Source organism: Notothenia rossii (assembly GCF_949606895.1).
Source record: "Notothenia rossii genome assembly, chromosome: 8".
Taxonomy (NCBI): domain Eukaryota; kingdom Metazoa; phylum Chordata; class Actinopteri; order Perciformes; family Nototheniidae; genus Notothenia; species Notothenia rossii.
In genome coordinates, this window is record NC_136906.1 from 54,048,833 (window position 1) to 54,070,409 (window position 21,577).

The 21,577-nt window shown below is 40.1% G+C and overlaps 1 protein-coding gene across 3 annotated transcripts in view; it reads left to right on the forward strand.

The window, feature by feature from the left end:
• Positions 1-2,074: 2,074 nt before the first annotated feature.
• Positions 2,075-21,577, forward strand: part of opn5 (opsin 5) — a 30,795-nt gene continuing 11,292 nt past the window's right edge. The window contains exon 1 of one of the 3 annotated variants that reach the window (XM_079646248.1): positions 2,075-2,248. Coding sequence is in view for 1 of the 3 variants with exons in the window: in XM_079646246.1 (XP_079502372.1) it covers positions 14,144-14,259 (116 nt within the window). In the remaining 2 variants the exon portion in view is untranslated. Of the gene's footprint in view, positions 2,249-13,963; positions 14,260-21,577 lie in introns of those variants that run through there. The other 2 variants (XM_079646246.1, XM_079646247.1) reach the window with 2 other exon arrangements.

Below are 21,577 nucleotides of genomic sequence, written 5' to 3' on the forward strand. Positions count from 1 at the left end.
CACCATAAAAGCTGGTGGGTTGAAAGCAATACGGGAGGTAAAAATAACTACAATAATTGTGATTTATTTATTGTGGCTTTTATGTTTTTAGGTATAAAATGTTATGTAATTCAGGCTTATAGTTCATCCTTCTCTAAAAACCTTCAACAATGACAATATTCATAGTAATTTAATAAATCCTTCAAACACACATTGTAAAAAATGGCCTACATTAAGTTAAGAAATCATTCCAATATGTAGATCTTCTGATGTAACAACAATAACATTATAAATAGTAACATAGCTGAACACGGTATTGCACATTTAGCTTTGAGTGTTACTGACCTGAGATGTTTTTATTACATGAATTAAGGTGACTGAGGCTTTGGGATGCAAACTCATCTGTATGAAAGAGGTGAAAAGGATCCGAGCCCCCGGCTCCCCCACCCCACGGAATAACAGAGGATTTCAGCAGTCAGAACAACTAAAGCAGCAGTGTTAATAATAACAGAAACGCCAAAGAGTCACATCTAATAGAAATATATAAAAGCATTTATTTTAATTGTGTAGCAGTCAGTTTATAATTTTGGCAGCACTGTTGAGCATTTTGAAAATGTATTTTCGCGCCTCTGTGCAAGGTTTAAGTCTTTTTATCTTTATAGCCACATGGTGTAAAGTAACTAAGTTCATAAACTCAACAAGTACTATACTTGGGCACAATTTTGAGATACTTGTACTTTATTTAAGTATTTCAATGTTTTGCTACTTTGTTCTTCTGCTCCACTACAGTTCAGAGGTACATAGTGTACTTCTACTCCACTCCATGTATTTAATACCTTTAGTTATTTTACAGATGTGGATGAATGATGTGAAATATAATCAAGTGTTAAATCAGACTTTAGTTCCACCTGGAGTAAATCCACAAGCTACCCTGCAGTATACAAAGTCATTCAAACTAGCTGCACCTTTACCAGCTTTGAGAACACTTTCATGATCAATCATTATAAAACATATCATATATATTATTCTGAAATGGACCAATCTGCACAATGACCACTTTTACTGTCGCTACTTTCACTATATTTTGATGAGAATACTTTTCTACTTTCACTTGAGGAACATTTTGAATGCAGGACTTTTACTGAAACAGAGTATTCCTACACTCTGGTACTTCTACTTTTACTCAAGTACAAGATCTGAGTACTTCTACTTTTAATCAAGAACAAGATCTGAGTACTTATACTTTTACTCTACAAGATCTGTGTGCTTCTACTTTTACTCAAATACAAGTCCTGAATGCTTCGACTTTTACTCAAGTACAAGATCTGAGTACTTCCACTTTTATTCGAGTACAAGATCTGAGTGCTTCTACTTTTACTCAAGTACAATATATATATATATATATATATATATATATATATATATATATATATATATATATATAGTTATACCACCTCTTTTTATAGCCTATGAAAAAAACTATTAGAAATAGAAGGCTAAAGCTAACGTTAGCAGATAGTGACAATGTATGCTAGCTAGCTAGCTCAACGATTCCTTAAATAATATTGCCACAGAAAAACTTTTCAGTTCACACCACGCTCTGCCGCTCTGACAGGGAGCTCTGCTCTGAACCCCTGAACGGCCCGTTCTAACAGCTGTTCACCAGCGGTCCAGTCTGTGCCACAGTGACTCCGGACGTGCAGTTAATATTAACAAACGCACCCGTAGGTAATGTAGCTGCTGAAGCTAGACCATCATCTCGGAGCAGCAGAGCCTTATTATACATCCATGAGCAGAGCCGACAGGCAGGAAGACTCGAGCACACAGCTCGCACTTCATTATAATATATAAAAAAAGAACACCATGCGTGTCATGATGGCACATAACAGCTCACGGCCGCAGATTACTCCGTGTCCCAGACCCCCCCATACCCCAACAATTTTTTTATTGCAGATCTACATGAAATGACATGAAATCCCTGACAAATACGAATATACTGTATTCAACTTCATTAAACATTATTAACGTTCCTAAACTCAGTAATTCACAAAATATATTTATATTTTAATGGAGCCTCGTCGGCAGATAAGGATCCCAAAGCGTAGCGGAGGGATCTTGATCTTGAAAAATAGTCCGTTGTTATCGTTTTTTAAACAGTCTGAATGAAACGGCAGCTCTCAGCTGTGTATTTACACAACTAATGGCCCATCAACCACAGCTCTCTCCCCCCCTCCCCCCTGATCTTTCTTCTCCAGCAGCTAAATTAACTGTAGGTTACTCTGAGTGACAAGCTTACAGTTAGACACAACACTGTCATTGCAAGTGACCCTCAGTTAGTTGACTTTTATGTTCAACTGCTACATTTTTTACTGATAAAAAAGGGCTTCTACTGTACCTAATTACCTCAACACTAGAACCGCCAGAGGTTTTTGTATAGGCCTACCTAAACCCGTCAAATCCCGCAATTAGAATGCAATTTTTAACAATATAGGGTGCTACATAACACCCTTTCAGGAAAAGTCACGGACTGGGAGACTTTAATATTTTATTGAAAAAAAGTTACATTGCACACACACAACACACATCACACAAATTGACCCGATTGGTGGTTCTAGTGTTAAATAAACTCACTAATTAATTAAATTAGTTCAATACGCATTATATTTATTCTTATCATTCTTTATGAGCGCAGAAATAGTCTTAAAATCAGATCTGTTTTTTAAATGAAATCTGACGGCAGGCAGTTAGCTCTGATCACCTATGATAACGCCGCACCTAATCGCTGGCCATTCAGCCACAGAGCTCCCTCTATACAAATCAAACTGTAGACGGTGTGAAAGCACCTATTGTTTTAAATAATGGTCGGAATGTGACCTGTGAGCCTTCTGAATTACCGTGGGACAGCAAATTCTAAACTAAAATGTTCAATCAATAAAGACATCTTATCTTATCTTAATAATATCTTCATATTAATAATAATAATAATAATAATAATAATAATAAATCATACATTCTGTGTCCGAAAGGGAGCAGGAGGAAGCAAACACAAAAATATACAACAAATATACTGCATATTAAAGCAAACGATTGTAAAGGTAAAAGTATGAGCATAACAAATAAAGAAGTGTAATGTAAAAATGTACATTATTATTATGATTATTTAATATATAAAGACTATATGTTATTGAATTACAAGATTAGATATACTTTAGTATAGTATCCAGTGTTGAAAGTGTGCCGGTCCTACCCGGTCCTTAGTACCGGTAAGAGATTTCCAGGCGGTCCGGAGGACCGGGAAGAATTGATAGCTCCACCCGTGGAATTTATACTACGAAGGGCAGATATTTTGGTTTGGATTACTGGTCTGGTCGCGCGTGTGTGTGTGTGTGTGTGTGTGTGTGTGTGTGTGTGTGTGTGTGTGTGTGTGTGTGTGTGTGTGTGTGTGTGTGTGTGTGTGTGTGTGTGTGTGTGTGTGTGTGTGTGTGTGTGTGTGTGTGTGTGTGTGTGTGTGTGTGTGTGTGTGTGTGTGTGTGTGTGTGTGTGTGTGTGTGTGTGTGTGTGTGTGTGTGTGTGTGTGTGTGTGTGTCCCGGGGAAAACACTAACGAGAAACACCGGCTGCTGTTATGCCTGCTGTGACCTCAAGTTACTCCGTTCTTCGCTTGTAATTATGCCGTTACAAGCTTCTAAGTTGTATTTATCATCTGAATTTGCCGAAACAAGTTTCATATTCTGAAAGCCAAGACTTTGTTTATTAAACAAAACACCCGAACCCCGAAAAACAATTTTTTTTTACGCAAATCCACGTTTATTTTGAAATGAGCCGTTGCGACTTCCGACTGATTTCGATAGAGCGGGTCACATATTAGCTTTTTCCCACTTGATCAGAATAGCGGGAGGAGAAAAGAATGGAGTGACTGAATGACAGCTAGAAAATTAGGCTACGTGGTAATTAAAGCAAAAATGCAAACGACGACTCTTTAGATGTTTAAGAGAAAGGAGAGAGATGAAGAAACTCAGAATGTGCTTAAAATTTGAAAAACAACGCCCACAGATGACACAGGTGATGATGCTTATTTAGCCCAGAGAATGGACATGAACATGGCCATGATGAATATAATAAGTTAGCTAACTAGCAAACTGTATCTCTATATGGGGTGCCCAACCAGTCGATCCCCAGTCGATCTCGAGATGTCTAAAAGTAGAACAACAATATTCAGTTAATGTCCTACAACAGGGTTGGCCAAACTTTTTGGTTCAGGGGCCACAATGATGTATCAATGTGACAGCCGGGCCGGGGGGCATTGTTTGGTTCCGTCTTGATTCATGTCGGGCTGAGGGTTGTTTTAATCTCATTCTCCCGCGCGCGGGGTGACGTCCACGCGCAGCTGCGACGACCAGGGAGGAAGGGACTTTTCGCGGCGCGCGCGGCGTGTGGACAGTGGGGGATAACATAAATAAAAATTGGATCGTTGTATTTTAGACTTTAAGGCTTTTTAAGATCAGCGCGGGAACCCTGGCTCATTTATACCAATATTGGACGGGCCACATTAAACACATCAACGGGGCGCATGTGGCCCGCGGGCCGTAGTTTGGCCACCTCCAGGCCCGGTTCTACGGGGGTGTATAAGGGTCCCAGTTGAATGTTAAGCACCCTCACTTGAAAAAGAGAAGGGAGTGAAAAATATTACATATACAATAACAATAATAATAATAATAATAGTAGTAGTAGTAATATGAAGAAGAAGAAGAAGAATATAGTTGAAAATAAAATAAACTGTAATTGTGTTCAAATATTGTGGTCAAATAACTATAGTTAATAACCCCCCCCCGTCAACGATCGCCGCCGTCTTGGTTAAAAAAAGGTTGGGCACCCCTGCTCTATATAGTCAATGGCTATTTTACTCAGAACACAACATGTACACAGCATACTATTTTAACATTAAATATTTTGCTTTGATATCTTCTATTTTAATCTGCACATTGTGGCATACATTTTATTTTATTAGTATTTTAATTTATGTAACCAATATTCTGAAAATTCAAAGAAAGACAGAGACTTGTACATTTTTGACTGTCTGCTGAATTTAGTTATACATCTTTATTCTAATTTATAACAGTTGAGGCCCAGAGGGAGGAAGAGGAGACTCAGCCAGAAGAAGTGGCAGCAGGTCCCTCAGAAGCCACCATAGGTGATGCTAGCCCTACTGCATACCCTTCTATATGGAAAGAAGAACAATATGAACAGTTCAAACAGAAAAATGAATGGATGTATGCTCACAATGGAAGGCTAGGCTGTACCCCATGCCATGATGTGAAGGATCTGGGTGTCATGGCCTCCCGTGGTGTTAATATTGCTATTCAGTAGGCTGATGGAAAGATAATCCCAGCTGGTCCATCAAGGGATGTCCAGCTTTCATCACTGCGCAAAAAAATCCGTGAACACAAGAACTCTGCAGCACATAATGAAGCAGTCAAGATTATTCAGACAGCAAATAAAGATATTCTTCTGAACATGAACGCGAGTAGTCAGGAGTCTGTGTTTGAGTCTACTGCCAAGGTATTCATGACAACCTATTATGTGGCCAAGAACAACAAGCCTTTCACAGACTTTGAGATTCTGATTGACCTGCAGCATGCAAATTCTGCTGATTTGGGGCGTGTTTTGCATAGCAAAACTGTCTGTTGACATAATTGAGCATGTGTCATCACAGATGAAAAAGGAACTTCTAAAAAAGATAATAGAGACCAAAAGCAAAATCACAGTATTGGCTGATGAGTCAACCAGTGTTGGGCACAAATCAACACTAATTGTGTTCCTGAAGGCTAGTGTTGATGGAGACATGGAGCCCATTGCCTTTCCGTTGTACCTGGTTGAGCTGGATAGTATGTCTGCTCCTCATATCAAGGAACAGATTATGGGTTGCTTGCTTAAAAATGGCTTTACTGTTGAGTTGCTGAGAGAAATCCTCATTGGATTTTGCAGTGATGGGGCCAGTGTCATGCTGGGAGTGAAGTCAGGTGTTGGGAAGTTGCTCCAGGATGACTTCCCAGGTATCATACTATGGCACTGCCTTAATCACAGACTGGAGCTTGCTGTTGACCAGGCACTGGATGTGACAGGGGGAACAAAGGACTTCCAGGCATTCATGGACAGCCTATATTCATTATATAGCCAGTCACCAAAAAACATGCGGCAGCTGAGTGAATTTGCTCACAACCTGGACATCGCCCTCAGGAGGATTGGAAAAGTGTTCAGTGTTCGCTGGGTAGCTTCTTCATGGAGGGCAGTCTCTGCAGTTTGGTAGTCTTATCCAGTCTTGGCACAACATTTCCGTGAGGCATCAGAGGATGATACAAGGGACAGCAGAGAGAGGGCCAAATTCAAAGGTCTGCTTTCTAAGTTGTGCTGCATCAACTTCCTGAAAAGTCTTGCACTGATGGCAGATGTTCTGACTGAACTTAAGAACTTGTCAGAAATTCTTCAGAACAGGAAGACCACACTCCCAAAGGCCCATGACATCATGACGACGTATGTCAAACGCATAGAAAGTTTCAATTGCTACCCAGGACAACATGCAGTTGATGCCAGTCAGGCAGAGGAAGTGATGGAATTCAAGGGAGAGGATTTAAGAGTTGGCAGGTCTCCCATCATTGACTCTGCTCAGTTCATCCAAGCAGTGGCAGACAATATGAAAGAAAGACTCTTCACAACCACAGCAAACAGAGCACAGGCCAGTGTTGCAGCCAACCGAAAAGAGGCTTATAACAGCCTTATCAATCAAATGGCAGTCCTCAACCCTGACAACTGGGACCATGACTATCCTCGATTTGGAGATAATGAGGTGAGGGCTTTGTGTGATGTCCTACATGTGAACCAACAATAGGCCCATCTTGGATTCACAGAATACAAGGCCAGTGGAGGAAGAAACATTCCCAACAAAATGAAGAAGTTGCTCATGGCAGTGGCACTGTCTCCAAGCAATGCTGACTGTGAACGGGGGTTCAGCACAATGAATAACATCATAACTGAGTATAGGAGCAAACTTACAACAACAAATGCAGCAAATCTCCTCTTCATTAGCTCTGTGGGACCACCATGCAGACAGTGGGATCCACTGCCTTATGTGAAGACCTGGCTGGGCAAAGGAAGAAGAGCAGCCCACTCAACAAGCTGCATGGCTCGCCGGTACACAGAAGAGGAGAGCTACTTCAGCCCTCTGTGGAAAATGTGGAAAAGTGTGTAGTTTACCTCCCTCAACATGCCTTGCTAATGGTCTGTTAAGTTTTGACACAAGTTGTATGCACAATTGAAAATAAATAATTGACTATACATATTGTCAAGTGTTTCTAATTTCTACCCCATAAAGACATTACAAATTTGAAGTTTGTGTTCAGGGATGCATGAAGCTGGGGGCGGGAGGAGAACAATATGAACCAATGAAGGTCGGGGTAGCATTATAGTACCTGCAAGAAATTCAAACCACTTTCACACCTGATAGTATCTAAAATATTGATGTGCTCAAATGCTCTTCAAAACACAACTGAAAGTCCATGAAACTTGTCTTTCTGTATTTGTGAATGAAGCGCCATCTCCTGGTTAAAACCTGAAATTGAAAATCTGGCAATGCCCTTTTGGAAAATAGTGGGAGGGCTTAACATTCCTCTATACTGGTCTTAGGCAGGTCGTAGGCAGGAAGCTGTAAGCTGGAGTGCTACATCTGTACATTGTTGGTTACTGTGATCTTCTACATAACATTGTTGGCTACTGTGATCTTCTAGTACATTGTTGGTTACTGTGATCATCTACAGTACATTGTTGGTTACTGTGATCATCTACAGTACATTCTTGGTTACTGTGATCATCTACAGTACATTGTTGGTTACTGTGATCTTCTACAGTACATTGTTGGTTACTGTGATTATCTACAGTACATTGTTGGTTACTGTGATCTTCTACAGTACATTGTTGGTTACTGTGAATATCTACAGTACATTGTTGGTTACTGTGATCTTCTACAGTACATTGTTGGTTACTGTGATCTTCTACAGTACATTGTTGGTTACTGTGATTATTTACAGTACATTGTTGGTTACTGTGATCTTCTACAATACATTGTTGGTTACTGTGAATATCTACAGTACATTGTTGGTTACTGTGAATATCTACAGTACATTGTTGGTTACTGTGATTGTATACGGTACATTGTTGGTTACTGTGATTTTATACAGTTGGGACGTTGCTACTGCTATTTCTACAGTAACTCCAGAGTTGCTGTAAATTTTGGTTCGAAACACGGTATTATACTCTTAAATGGTATACAGTAATTTACTGTGCACAAACACTGTAAATAACTGGATTTCACAGCCATTTTTACAGTGCAGCCTCAGTCCGCACAGCAGGAACCTGGAACCGTATCCAGCCACTGGATCTGAGGTTGTCACAACCTGGGGCAAATCTGGCACAAATATACAGTGGAAGCTTACCTAAAATGGCTTTATACATTAATAAAAAACAATGTTGCATCCTACGCATAGTAAGTGAGGACCATCCAGTTAGGCTATACAGTTTACAATGATGAGTCCTATAGGGTGCATTTGATATATAACGCAGTGCAGCATGGTAGACTGGTCAACTTTGGCCAAAACAGTGGGACAAGCAAATCTATAAATGGTATCATCGTAGTCCAGCTGGGACAGGAATAAGCCAGAAACCAACCTTTTACGGGATGAAGTTGAAAAACAACATTTAAGTCTGAAAAGGAAGCCAAGAGTGAAGCCAAGAGTATTCCTACACAAGATCTGAATACTTCTTCCACCTCTTTCTGATTTCAAACTCTTCCATTAACACCCTGAGTAAGTTTGTTGTAAATAAAACTGCAGCAGCACAGAACGTGAACGTTGCGATCAGCGGATTTTGTGCAGTTCTCCAGTGTGTGCGCGGGGCACAGAATGTGCACAGGGGAGTCTCCCACCGCAGCCAGTTGACGTAGTTTTGGTACAATTCTGTTGGACACACCGACGTTAACAGCAGCCCTGTCTGTGCACACGTCGACCAACTCCGTCGTCCAGTGATCTAAGCCCGCCTCCTGTAAAGCTTCACAGGTCCGTTGGTTCTGGCCTGCTCGGCTCGGCCAGCACCCAGTTCAATCTGTCCAAGAAAGTCAGAAGATATTTTGGGAAAAAGTTTTTTTGTGGACATCTAGTTTTTTGCCACGCATGCGTACCAGTTATGTGCACCCCTGATTATTATCGAAGAAGCTCATGAATACTGTACTACTGATGGCTATAGGAATAGAAGGCTCAATAGAGCTCAGGAGATCTTGCTCAGCCTGGTTACACTGCTGAACAGAGACATAGAATAATTATTATTCTTAGAGTGAATAGTGAGCTGCTCTGGCATTATAAGAACCCTTCTTTTCATTGTTAAGATTTTTTAGCCAGACTAGACAAAATTCTTTCCGCTTGTTGAAACATAATTATCCATTCAAGTTTTCTCAACTATGCTTCAGTTTGCATGAGCAAGCCCTCATGTGTTATTGTCTTAAGTGCAGATGAAAGCACTTCCTTTAACTACAGTACTCCCAGAAAGACCTTTAGTATAATAACATAGGTGCACACCATTGGCTGCCACTCAAAACGAATTCATTGCTCTTAAATAAGGGCCATTCAGCAACACACTTAAGTAGTTGTTATAGGTTAGGAGGCCTTTTAATAATTTGATCCCAATTTACAATGGAAAATGAAAAATCACCAACTCCCTAACAATTTCTGGTCTCACTCCGCCCCTTTTGCATTGAGCATGACCCATAGTTACTAACAATAAAGGTATCAGCTTTAAAAGTCATGATCACATGACTGGTCTTTTTAAAGAACAAATGACAATAGACTTTGGTACTTATTATACCATGCTTCTATACTAACAAGCTATGCCAATATTTGTGGTAAACATTAGAATGTGAACATTGCCTTTGTAAGCATGTTGGGATGCCCACGTTAGCATCCTGCTAAAGCAGACTGCTGCTGCTATTACCAACACAATACTGTCAGATTATGAATGCAGGAATGTATTTTGTAACATTTTCTTACAAATTATAACATCACACTACTGACTAGTCAAACGTTTGGACACACCTTTCTCATTCAAAGATTTGTATTTATTTTGATTTGTTCTACATTGTAGATTTATACTGAAGACATCAAAACTATAAAAGAAGACATATGGAATTATCTAGTAAACAAAAAAGTTTTTCCAGAATATGATTTATATTTTGCTGGCTACTGCAGAATGCTGTGGTAACCATGCTGGTTAAGTGTGCCTTGAATTCTGAATAAATCACCAACAGTTTCACCAGCAAAGCCCCCCCCATACCATCACACTTCCTCCTCCATGCTTCACGGTGGGAACCACACATGCAGAAACCATCCGCTGACCTTCTCTGCATATCACAAAGACACGGAGGTTGAAACCAAAAATCTAAAATGTGGACTCATCAGACCAAAGTACAGATTTCCACTGTCCAATGTCCAATCCTTCTGTTTCTTGGCCCAAACAATTATTTTCTTCTTGTTGCTCATCCTCAGTAGCGGCTTCTTTGCAGCTATTGGACCATGAAGGCCTGATTCACGTTGTCTCCTCTGAACAGTGGAAGTTGAGATTGTCTGCTACTTGAGCTCTGTGATCATTTATGTGGGCTCTAATCTGAGCTGCTTTGATTTGTGCTTTCTGAGGCTGGTAACTCTGATGTATTTATCCTCTGCTGCAGAGGTAACTCTTGATCTTCCTTTCCCAGGGGGGTTCTCATGAGAGCCAGTTTCCTCATAGCGTTCGATGGTTTTTGCGACTGCACATTTTCCGGATCGACTGGCCTTCATTTCTTACACCTCGTACACACGGTTCCGTTGGAAGCTTCGACGGAAACGCTTCTCATTCACTGTGAATGGGGTGACGTCACGCTTTGCGTTACGTTGCTTCGCTTTGCCTGCGTTGCTCGCGGTGAATGTTGAGAAAAGTTCAACTTTTCAAGCATCGACGCTAGCCAATCAAATCATATGCAAGTACAAGCGCTAGCCAATCAAATCGCGTGCTTTGTGTGTGTGGGAGATTAATGTGATTGGTTGTTGGTCGCGTTAACCCCAAGCGCCAGACACGCCCACCGGCAAGCGTCAAAGCCATGGAACCGTGTGTACGTAGCGTTAAGGTGATGATGGACGGTCGTTTCTCTTTACTGATTTGAGTGGTTCTTGCCATAATATGGATTGCAACAGTAGTCAAATAGGGCTATCCACTGTGCACTATCCCTACATCTGCACAACACAACTAATAGTCTCAAACACATTAAGAAGGCAAGTAATTCCACAAATTGACTGATGACAAGGCACACGTGTTAATTGAAAACCATTCCAGGTGACGGCCTCATGAAGCTGACTGAGAGAAGCCAAGAGTGTGCAAAGCTGTCCTCAAGGCAAAACGGGGATACTTTGAAGAATCTAAAATAAAAATAATATTCCGGATTTTTTAACACTTTTGTGTTCTTTCATAGTTTTGATGTCTTCAGTATTAATCTACAAAGTAGAAACAATTTTAAATAAACAAAAAACATTGAATGAGAAGGTGTTTCCAAAATGTTGATACTGTACGTTCAAAGATTGAGACATGGCTCTGGTCAGTGAAGAAAAAGTGTTAAAAAAATATAAAAAAGTGGGGGTTTGGTTTGACACATAAAAAGGAATAGATTGCACATTAATATAATACCTACACATATATCAACAATAATTCCTATTAGAAAGTCTACAATAAATGTGCTTTGAATTTGAATAATGAGTACATTCTTTTTATTTAGACATTATACAACTGAAATGATGTAACTACTGCTATAATCCTCGCCAGGTTGACCTGATTTCTATTAAGCCTTTTGAGGGTCCTAAAAGGACACGGCGTGCTATTCCTAAATCTCATGAAGATCCTATTTCGTAAATAAAATAATGCCTTAAAGATTTTCTTATACTGGCAGTTATATCTCAAAATATCTTGGAGTCCTATTAACATGAAAAAACATCTATTGATTAGAAAAAATAAAAGCATTAGGGATAGTTGTCGCTGACGATAATCTTATCTTGTCCAGAAGTGCATTGACCAATTGGTATCAGACAGTGTACGGATCAAGATAGGCTAAATACATTATCATTATTAATATTCTCGATTATTGAAATTAGTTTTTGTCCTGAGGGACCTAAAGATGACGAGGTCATTGAGCAGATTATTTTGTTGGCCGGTAGGTCCTTTTAATGCTTGGGTCTGGAGCAAGCCATCTTGAAATCTGGCAAGTTTACAATGAAATCTAGTATGAATATTCATAGTTCCCAGAGGATGTGTCCTGTAGGGGTGCAACAACTAATAGATTAAAATCGATGACCAAATTAGTTGCCAACTAATTCAGTCATCGATTCGTTGGTGACGTCATAACGTTTGGTTTACGCACCGTTAAGCTCCAACGTTATCGGTCTTTCTATCGGTACTGGAGACATTTAAAAAATATGTCTTATTGCTACATAAACATTATATCACAGTCTTAGTGTCGCCAACTCGTTTCTAATATGCAAAAAGACAAAAAAAATTCGTCTATGGTGTATTTTCGACCTTTCCAATCCAGACGAGATCTCTCTCTCCCCCGTCTGTGTGCGAGGGGGCGGGGCAGTTTACACACACGCGGCTGCTACATGCATGTAACACACACACACACACACACACACACACACACACACACACACACACACACACACACACACACACACACACACACACACACACACACACACACACACACACACACACACACACACACACACACACACACGGAGGAGGAGATGGCGGAGAGAACGCGCTCCAAGGTGTGGTTAAATGTTACCCATCTCGATATGGACAATGCTCGTTGCCAATAGTGCAATAAGAGTTTAGCATGTAAGGGCGGTAACACGAGCAATTTGTCTAAACATTTAGCGAAAGTGCACCACATTCAGACGGAGAAATGCACCGGGTTCGACTGTCTTTCTAGTAGCTCTGTAGCCCCATCCACGAGTAACTTTTCCACGTCAGGAATGCTAGCAGCAACACACAGAGTTAACTCCATTATACAAATATTGGTTAATGATTAGAGGTAACTGAGTTATTTATTTTGTTAAAGTTTCAGCTATTCTGTCATCAGATTATTTAATTTAAATAAAATGCAATGTTAATTTTGTTCAAAATGTGTTAAATTAATTTAATAATACATGTATTTTTGAATCAATTATTCACCTTTATTGTCTTCATTGTTAGTTTCCACATGCCTAAAACAACCTCAAGCTAAATCTAAAAGTTGATGGCTAAATAAGAGCGTTTGAGAAATTGTGCAAGGCACAATAGTCCGAATAGTCGATTAATCGTTTCATTAATCGATAGATTAATCGATTATCAAATTAGTCGTTTGTTGCAGCCCTAGTGTCCTGTATTGCAAGGGCTACCAATCTTGTAAAAAGCACAATGACAAGGTCAATATGTTCATGGATCAACACTAATGTCTTTTACGAGTTTAAACTGATTAACTTGTTTCATTGGAATTGTTGAGTATTGATCAACTCCTAGAGTTTATCCTAATCTGTGACCTTTCCTCTTGTGTCACCAACACGCAGAGTATTATGGGGCCAACTAATTGCTATTCATCCCTGTTTTAGCAATGTTTGCACAAATCAGCTATACCTAGGAAACTATTATTAAAATGATTATACATTGACCTGCAAGCACAAACTGACTAGATGTAACTGTTTTTCTCTTACCAATGCATCTCGTGTGAAATTGTGTATGTATGGACTCAGTGGCGCAAAAAGTGGGTATGCACTATATGCGACGCATAGGGGCGCCACACCAGTGGGGGCGCCCAACAAGCGATGGTAAAAAAAAAAAATTAAATTAAATACAAATAAAATGGTATTTTCTTTATGTTTCTAAATAGTTTCTGCATTTCCTTAAGGTTTTAAAACATTTTAGAGGAGTAATATGCTAGAGAAGGGCGCCCTATCTCATAAGATTCCATCATAGAATTTTGACATAGAGGAGGGAGCACGAGCAGGGACGCCGTGAACACTGAGGAGCAGGCGCTCGTTGTGAGTTAACGTCAAAAAGAAATCATGGATAAACCAAAAAAGCGGTCGGGGGCAGAAAATAGAAAAAGAAAGAGGGAAAAGGAGACGGCGTGTCAAGGGATGCGACAACAGCTAAATAAGTGGATGTTGAAAGGCAACAGGTAGGAATAGGATGATTTAAAGTGTGACGTCTGTCTGTGCTTGGAAATATTGACTGGCTAGCGTATGCTAACACTGGGCATGTAGCAGCCAAAGGTGGGTGGGTTTATGGCTAGCTTAGAATATGCAAACCAATGTTGCTGCGCCAGCGCTGACATGGAAAGTATTAGGTAGCATGTACAATAAATGACAAGAATCTGGAAAACATAACTAATGCAATAACTCTGGTTTATCATGGAATCATGCACACATTTGCTACCAAATAAGAGGCTTGCAAATGTCAGTTCATGTTAACAGACTGTTCTCAGATTGGCTAGTGTTTGCTAACACTAGCAGCTGAAGTGTGGTTTACGGCTAGCTTTAATGCAAACCGATGTTTCTGATAGCTACATTTAGATTTTGGTTAAACCCCATGCATGTCACGTCCAAATTGTATTAAGGTAAAATAACAACTGGTAAATATAAGGTAGCATGCACAATAAATGTCAAGAAGCTGGAAAACATAGCTAACCATGGAATCATTTAAATATGTTGTGCTGCCATTAGCTGTCTATGTTAGCTGTGCTGTCAGACATACAGGCTATACATCTGTTTGGTGACACAGAAGCTGTTATTACAGGGTCACATCTCTTTACAGGTCTGTGCTAAGTAGCTCTCCGTATTTGTTCTTTTAAAATTCAAAATGTGAATGTACTTTCAACAGCAGCACAACCTTACACGGCATAATAGTGTTTTTTATTTGTTCTTTTAAAATCCAAAATGTGAATGTACTTTCAACAGCAGCACAACCTTACACGGCATAATAGTGTTGTTTTTTTTATTATTAAGTTGCCTTATCACTGGGCTGATATAATAATTTAATTTAGACAGCTGCTTTAACAGTGAATTCATTTTATTCAGGTGTGAGGATGGTGGCTCAGGAAAGACAGGGGAAGGCAACAGGTAGGTCTAACATTAGGTGTAAGTGTAGGGGTCTTGATACCAACAGATTCATTTCTTAATATTATTTTAATATTATTAATAAGGAAAAACTAATATGGAAAATCTATTTCATAATGTTTGTTTGACAATATATCTTAGTGGAAAAGAACACAGGCAAGGAGTGAATGAGACAGACATGAGGTCGGCGATGGCATCAAGTAGAGATGAGACCAGTGATGATGTCAGGTAGTAGGAGTTCTATTAGTTTGACCACACAAAACTCAATGTCCAGTATGGTTTGAAGTTCTGTTGACCAACCTATTCACTGTGTCCTTTTTGGGGATAATAGTGCAGACAGAGATGGAGAGCCACTCACCACAGAGGTGGAATTTGAGGAGATTGTCGAACCGAGAGGTGACGATGAGGTGGAAGAGAATGTCGAACCGAGAGGTGAAGATGAGGTGGAAGAGAATGTGGAACAGAGAGGTGAAGATGAGGTGGAAGAGAATGTCGAACAGAGAGGTGAAGATGAGGTTGTGGAACAGAGAGGTGAAGAGGAGAGGGCTGAGTCAAGGCCTTACTCAGAAGATCCATCAGACTGGCCACCACCACATCAGATTGGGGACTCATTTAGGCAGTGTGTTGTTGAAAATGGCCCACACAAATGTCCTGATGGGCCATATCCAAGATCAGAGAAGTCTAGAAGGTGTTTTTCGAAAGCGTATTGTTTTCGCACAATGTCAAATGGAGAGAAAGTTGCACGAGATTGGTTACTGTATTCTAAAAGTACGAATAAGGTGTATTGTTTTGCGTGTAAACTTTTCGGTGGAGCTAGCGTTGTTGACACACGCTTTGTGGTGGGATATAATAACTGGCAGAGTCTTTCAAAAACGCTGCAGCACCATGAAACCAGTGGTTTACACATCAACGCGTATCTTTTGTGGAAAGAATTAACATCTCGCTTACGCCTTGGTAAGACAATTGACAGTACCTTGCAAAAAGCCATAGAAGCTGAAAAGGCACACTGGAGAAGCGTGTTAACGAGAGTGATCGATTGCATACTCTTTCTCGCAGAAAGGAACTTGCCACTGAGGGGGAAGAATGCTACATTAGGAGATCCTAAAAATGGAAATTTTCTGGGTGTCCTTGAGGTCATAGCACGATATGATGTCACACTAGCAGAGCATCTTAGAAAGGTAGCGGCTAAAAAAACCACAGGATATCTTTCCTGGTGCACTCAGAATGAATTTTTAGATTCAATTGCAGACTGTGTACTTGGTAAAATTTGTGCCCAGGTCAAAGCCTCCAAGTACTTTGCTGTGGAGTTGGATTGCACTCCTGACATTTCAAAGCAGGAGCAGGCCTCAGTCATAATCCGGTATGTTCATACGGACGACAAAAAGAAAGCCACCATCAATGAGTCTTTTGTTGGCTTCATAGTTGTGAAGGACACAATTGGTAAAGGTCTCACAGAAACACTGACTGGGGTGCTGGATAGCCTGGGGTTGGAGTTGAAGAATTGTAGGGGACAGAGTTATGACAATGGCTCGAATATGAGAGGTATACACAAAGGTGTTCAAGCCTTGGTGCAGCAGAAGTGTCCAGAGGCACTATTTATCCCCTGCTGTAGCCACAGTCTCAACCTTCTCCTATGTGATGCTGCATCATCAAACAGAGTGTGTCTTACCTTTTTTGGCACTATCCAGAGACTGTACACCATTTTTTCAGCTTCGGTGAAGAGGTGGGATATCCTCAAAGAGTTTGTGGACATTACTCTAAAGCCTCTCAGTGAAACCAGGTGGGAGGCGAAAATAGACTCTGTCAAAGCTGTGCGTTTCCAGTTAGGGGGGATTCTTGACGCTTTGGAAAAGCTTGAGGAAGTGGAAAAAGACGGCAAAACAGTCTCAGAGGCAAAGTCGCTCTCTGGCGAGATTGTTACCATGGAGTTTCTGATGTGCCTCTTGATTTGGTATGATCTATTGTCAGAGATCACGTTTGTTAGCAAGGCAATGCAAGCAGTGAACATTTCGATGGACACTGCCATAAGGATGATCGATTCTCTGAAAGAATTCTTCTGTAAGTATAGAGAGGAGGGGTTTCAGAAATCCCTTGACATTGCACGCAGACTAGCCATTGAGATGGATGCTTCCCCTGACTTTAAGGAAAGACGTTGCAGAAAGCAAAAGAGATTTCATGGAGATGATTCAAGCACTGGCCATTTTGAACAGGAACCTGAGACCCATTTTAGGTGCATGGTTTTTAATGTTATTGTTGACACTGTAATTCAGGAGTTGTCTGACAGATTTTGCAATCTTCAGCTTGTGTCCGAAAAGTTTAAGTTCATTTACAAAATGGAACACATGACAAAAGCTGAGTTGGAGGAATCAGTGACAAGATATGCACTGGCTACCGATGATGTTTCAAGGGATATCATTCAGGAAATTTACCCAGCAAGCCGTCTACTTAGGGGGCATGAAAAGGCTCTGGATAAACTAAATGTCCTCCTACAGGAGAACCTTGATTTGGTTTTCCCAAATCTGACAGTAGCCCTGAGAGTTTTCCTGACAATGCCTATGACAGTTGCCTCTGCCGAGAGATCATTCAGCAAGCTAAAGCTGATTAAAACATACCTTCGTTCCAACATGAGCAATGATCGCTTAACCCAATTAGCAGTCATTTCAATTGAAAACAGTGTGGCACGAACTGTTTCATTCGATGCAATACTAGATAAATGGGCAAGTGCAAAGGCACGCCATGTTACGATTTAGTAGCAACTAAAGAGTGCTCTACTACAATCTCAGGTAGCAACATTGTTACATAAGCTACATCATTTTTTAATTTTTTTTATTTATTAGCTTATTTGTCAGGGGCCGTGTACAAGACAGTTCAGGTACCAGAGTTAGCTATAAAGTGATTTACATCTGTGGTTGTTGTTAACAGAGTGTGTTCTAATGGATCTTTGTAAGCTTACTTTTGCATTTTAATGTTTTAATGTTTTATGTTGCATTGATTATAATGATTGTAAATGTGTAAATTTGTTTATTATTTAATGATGGTAGACCTACAGTGGCTGATATGCTTTAAAATAAACCCTTATTATTTAAAGGCCATGTCCAGCAGACTTATTTATTTATTATTACTATATATATATATATATATAATATATATATAAAATTTTTTTGGGGGGGGGCGCCAAAATTGTTGCTGCATACCCCCCTGACACAGGGCAGCTGCGCCCCTGTATGGACTTTTGAAAGGAAGTTACAGTTTTTTAACCTTAATTAAATCCTATCACACTTTTCAATGTTGGTTTAGAGGAATAATAGTGATATTTTATGCAGTGGTGGCGAATCTTCATCAATTGAATAATTGAGTAGGTAACCCTGAAGTCTGAATCTTCAGAGGAAAATGACTCCTATAAAATGGAGCAAAAGTGTGGAGAAGGCATAAACCAAATAAGACCCCCCTAAACAAACTATGTATGCTTGCTGGGACTAACTGGGCCTCAGCCTACTGTAGATGCCACATTTCAACTATGCACATATTCTCCAAACACAATAATCCTTGAGCTGGAGGACAAATAACAGCAATGGTTTAGTTACCAGGCTAGCCAAGCCAAAGGGCAAACAAAACAATGGCCTGATTTGTACGGCTGAAACTTTCTTTGTTGTTTTTTTCATGCTATGACTTATAATCTTTAAATATACTATTAAGCATCCGAACGTGTGAGCAACCTTGTGTTCTGGCCCTACTGGGCTTCCAGCAATTCAAATAATACATCACGTCTCATGTAATCTGATGTGCAGTATATCCCTTTCATGCCGTGGCCGTTGGTATGTCCAGGGGCCTCATTTATAAAGCTTTGCATAGGATTCACGTGGGAAGGTGGCGTACGTAGGACAAAGCAAGTAAATACGCACAAAAATATTCAGAATTATAAAACACTGCACACGCACGTCCTACGCCAGTTTCCCTTTATAAATCACAATCAACTCGAATTGCGGCGCAGCTTTTGCGGGCTTCACGTAACGTCCATATTTACCTATAAATAGTCAAAGAAACAGCACGTATTAATATTCATGTAGACCAGGGATGGGCAAATTATTTGTAGCACTGATACCGTCCACTAGACTCCTAGTTACGTCGCGAGCTGCGTACATGATTTTGTTCAGCAGCCAAATACCGCAAAATAATCTGTGACGCGTTTGTGTGTGGAGCAGCAGAGTGCGGGTTGACAGGTGTCTGTGTGGACATTCCCCTTATTGTGGAATAAGGGGAATGCAGAGACAGGCTACAAGTGTCTTAGGTTTAAGTTAGACAACTAATGTCTGGGTTTGTTTTCATGACTTCATGTTTATGTCTTCTTAATGGTTAATCTTAATGCACACACATTTTCTGTGCTTTCCAATAGTTTAAAATAGTTTTATTCCACTGTTGAATAACCTGTGCAATACAAACATGCCACTTGTAAAAATTAAATAACATCTCTGTGAACTGATATTTGTTTAGTGAGCTTATTAGAGGATGTTCCTTGAAAGATTGAAAAAAGTCAATGAAGATGTCAGAGTTAGTATATTTGTTAATAATTACATACAATACATGGAATTTGTGCGTGTGTGTGTGTGTGTGTGTGTGTGTGTGTGTGTGTGTGTGTGTGTGTGTGTGTGTGTGTGTGTGTGTGTGTGTGTGTGTGTGTGTGTGTGTGTGTGTGTGTGTGTGTGTGTGTGTGTGTGTGTGTGTGTGTGTGTGTGTGTGTGTGTGTGTGTGTGTGTGTGTGTGTGGGTGTGTGGGTGGGTGGGTGGGTGTGTGTGTGTGACAATTGAACCGGCAGCCCCCTGGTGGCCAGTACATAAATCATGTGGCCCCCACCACCATCCACGTTGCCCATCCCTAATTTAGACTGACTGCAGGAAGAAGATCGGAGGAAATGCCGACAGAACAGCTAAAAAAGACATTTCACACAGTCAGATTTTGGTTATTTTGGTGAGGTTGAGACAAATCACATTGTTTGGTGGATGCAGTTTGAACCAGAGTAGCAGCATGGAGGTCGGATCATCACCAAAATAAATAAATAAGTGGTCCGAAAAAAGTTTAAGACAAAAATACACATAACCTTTCTCAGGCAGTGTGTTTGTGCCGGGGACAGGAGACTCCCCCATGATGAGAAACTGTAAGAAATGATCAGGAAATCCCTCCGGAGTGGAGTCATGAATGGATCTGAATTGTTTTTGTGGTTTGTGTTCCAGCTGTTGACCAGCTGTGCGCAGCGTCTCCACTGCAGCCTGTGCATCTCAACCCCCCCCCCCCCCCCCGCAGCAACTCTATCCACTAGTTAAATGAAATAAAACAAATGTGTTGTGTTATATCAGCTGTACAATTTAACACATATGGTGTTCTTAGTTTCCATACCTCCTGTGTTTTACGAGCGACTTATCAAGTCTTGGCAAACGGCACAAAACATGATTAAACATGATAGTATATAAAACCATGCTCGTATCTACAACCTATAGAAATGCAAAACGGCGTCAGTTTAGATGTAATTCTGTCCTTCTGCTTACCTCATCATTTATGAGAAAACATTTCATAACATTAAGACAACATATTCAAGGTGGTTTTAAATAACATTTCCGTATTTATTTATTTCTCCAAGTTATGTTTTTGTGTGCACTGAGGAGTCTCAAACAGGCGTTTGTTAAATCATTTTAAGATTGGCTTTAATCATTTTTTACAAATTAATTCTTCATATATGATAGATGAGAGGTGACATTATATTTATGGTATTATAATGCTGAAGCAGCATTCCAACTATCTGTTAAGCTACGCACAAAATTCTTTATTATTCCGCCGGGTTATTTTGCACCTCTTCTTCTCCCACATTCCAAATCGCAGAAACTCCGTTCGAACATCAAAACGTTCAGCTCGGTCGGGAATCAATGGCTATTACTTTTCTTATTCATAACTTTCATAATTCCAGAGATACATCCCATAATTCATCGAAGTTTTAACATGGAAGTCAATGGAGAAACTCTTCAGACTTCAACAATCTTCATGCAACTTCAACTGCTAACTGCTCCTTCACACTTTCACTCAGAAACTTCATTCCAACTTTAAAATGTTACACATCTTTCTGACATTATTCGTGTAACACAACTTTTAAATCTGATTCGTAATTTTAGAGATATTAAACATTGTTCAGACCTTGGTAAAGAGGCCTTCTTCAGATTTTAGAGTGTGTGATGTCATAGCTATAGTGGAGGACAGATTTAATTTTGCCTTCATATTTTCTTTTTAACCTGCCATAATTCCCAAACCCTACATTCCTGAGACATAATTTTCCATGAGAAACGTAGGAAAACATCTCGTAGCTTGAAAAAAAATTAAGCAAAATATTTAACCAAA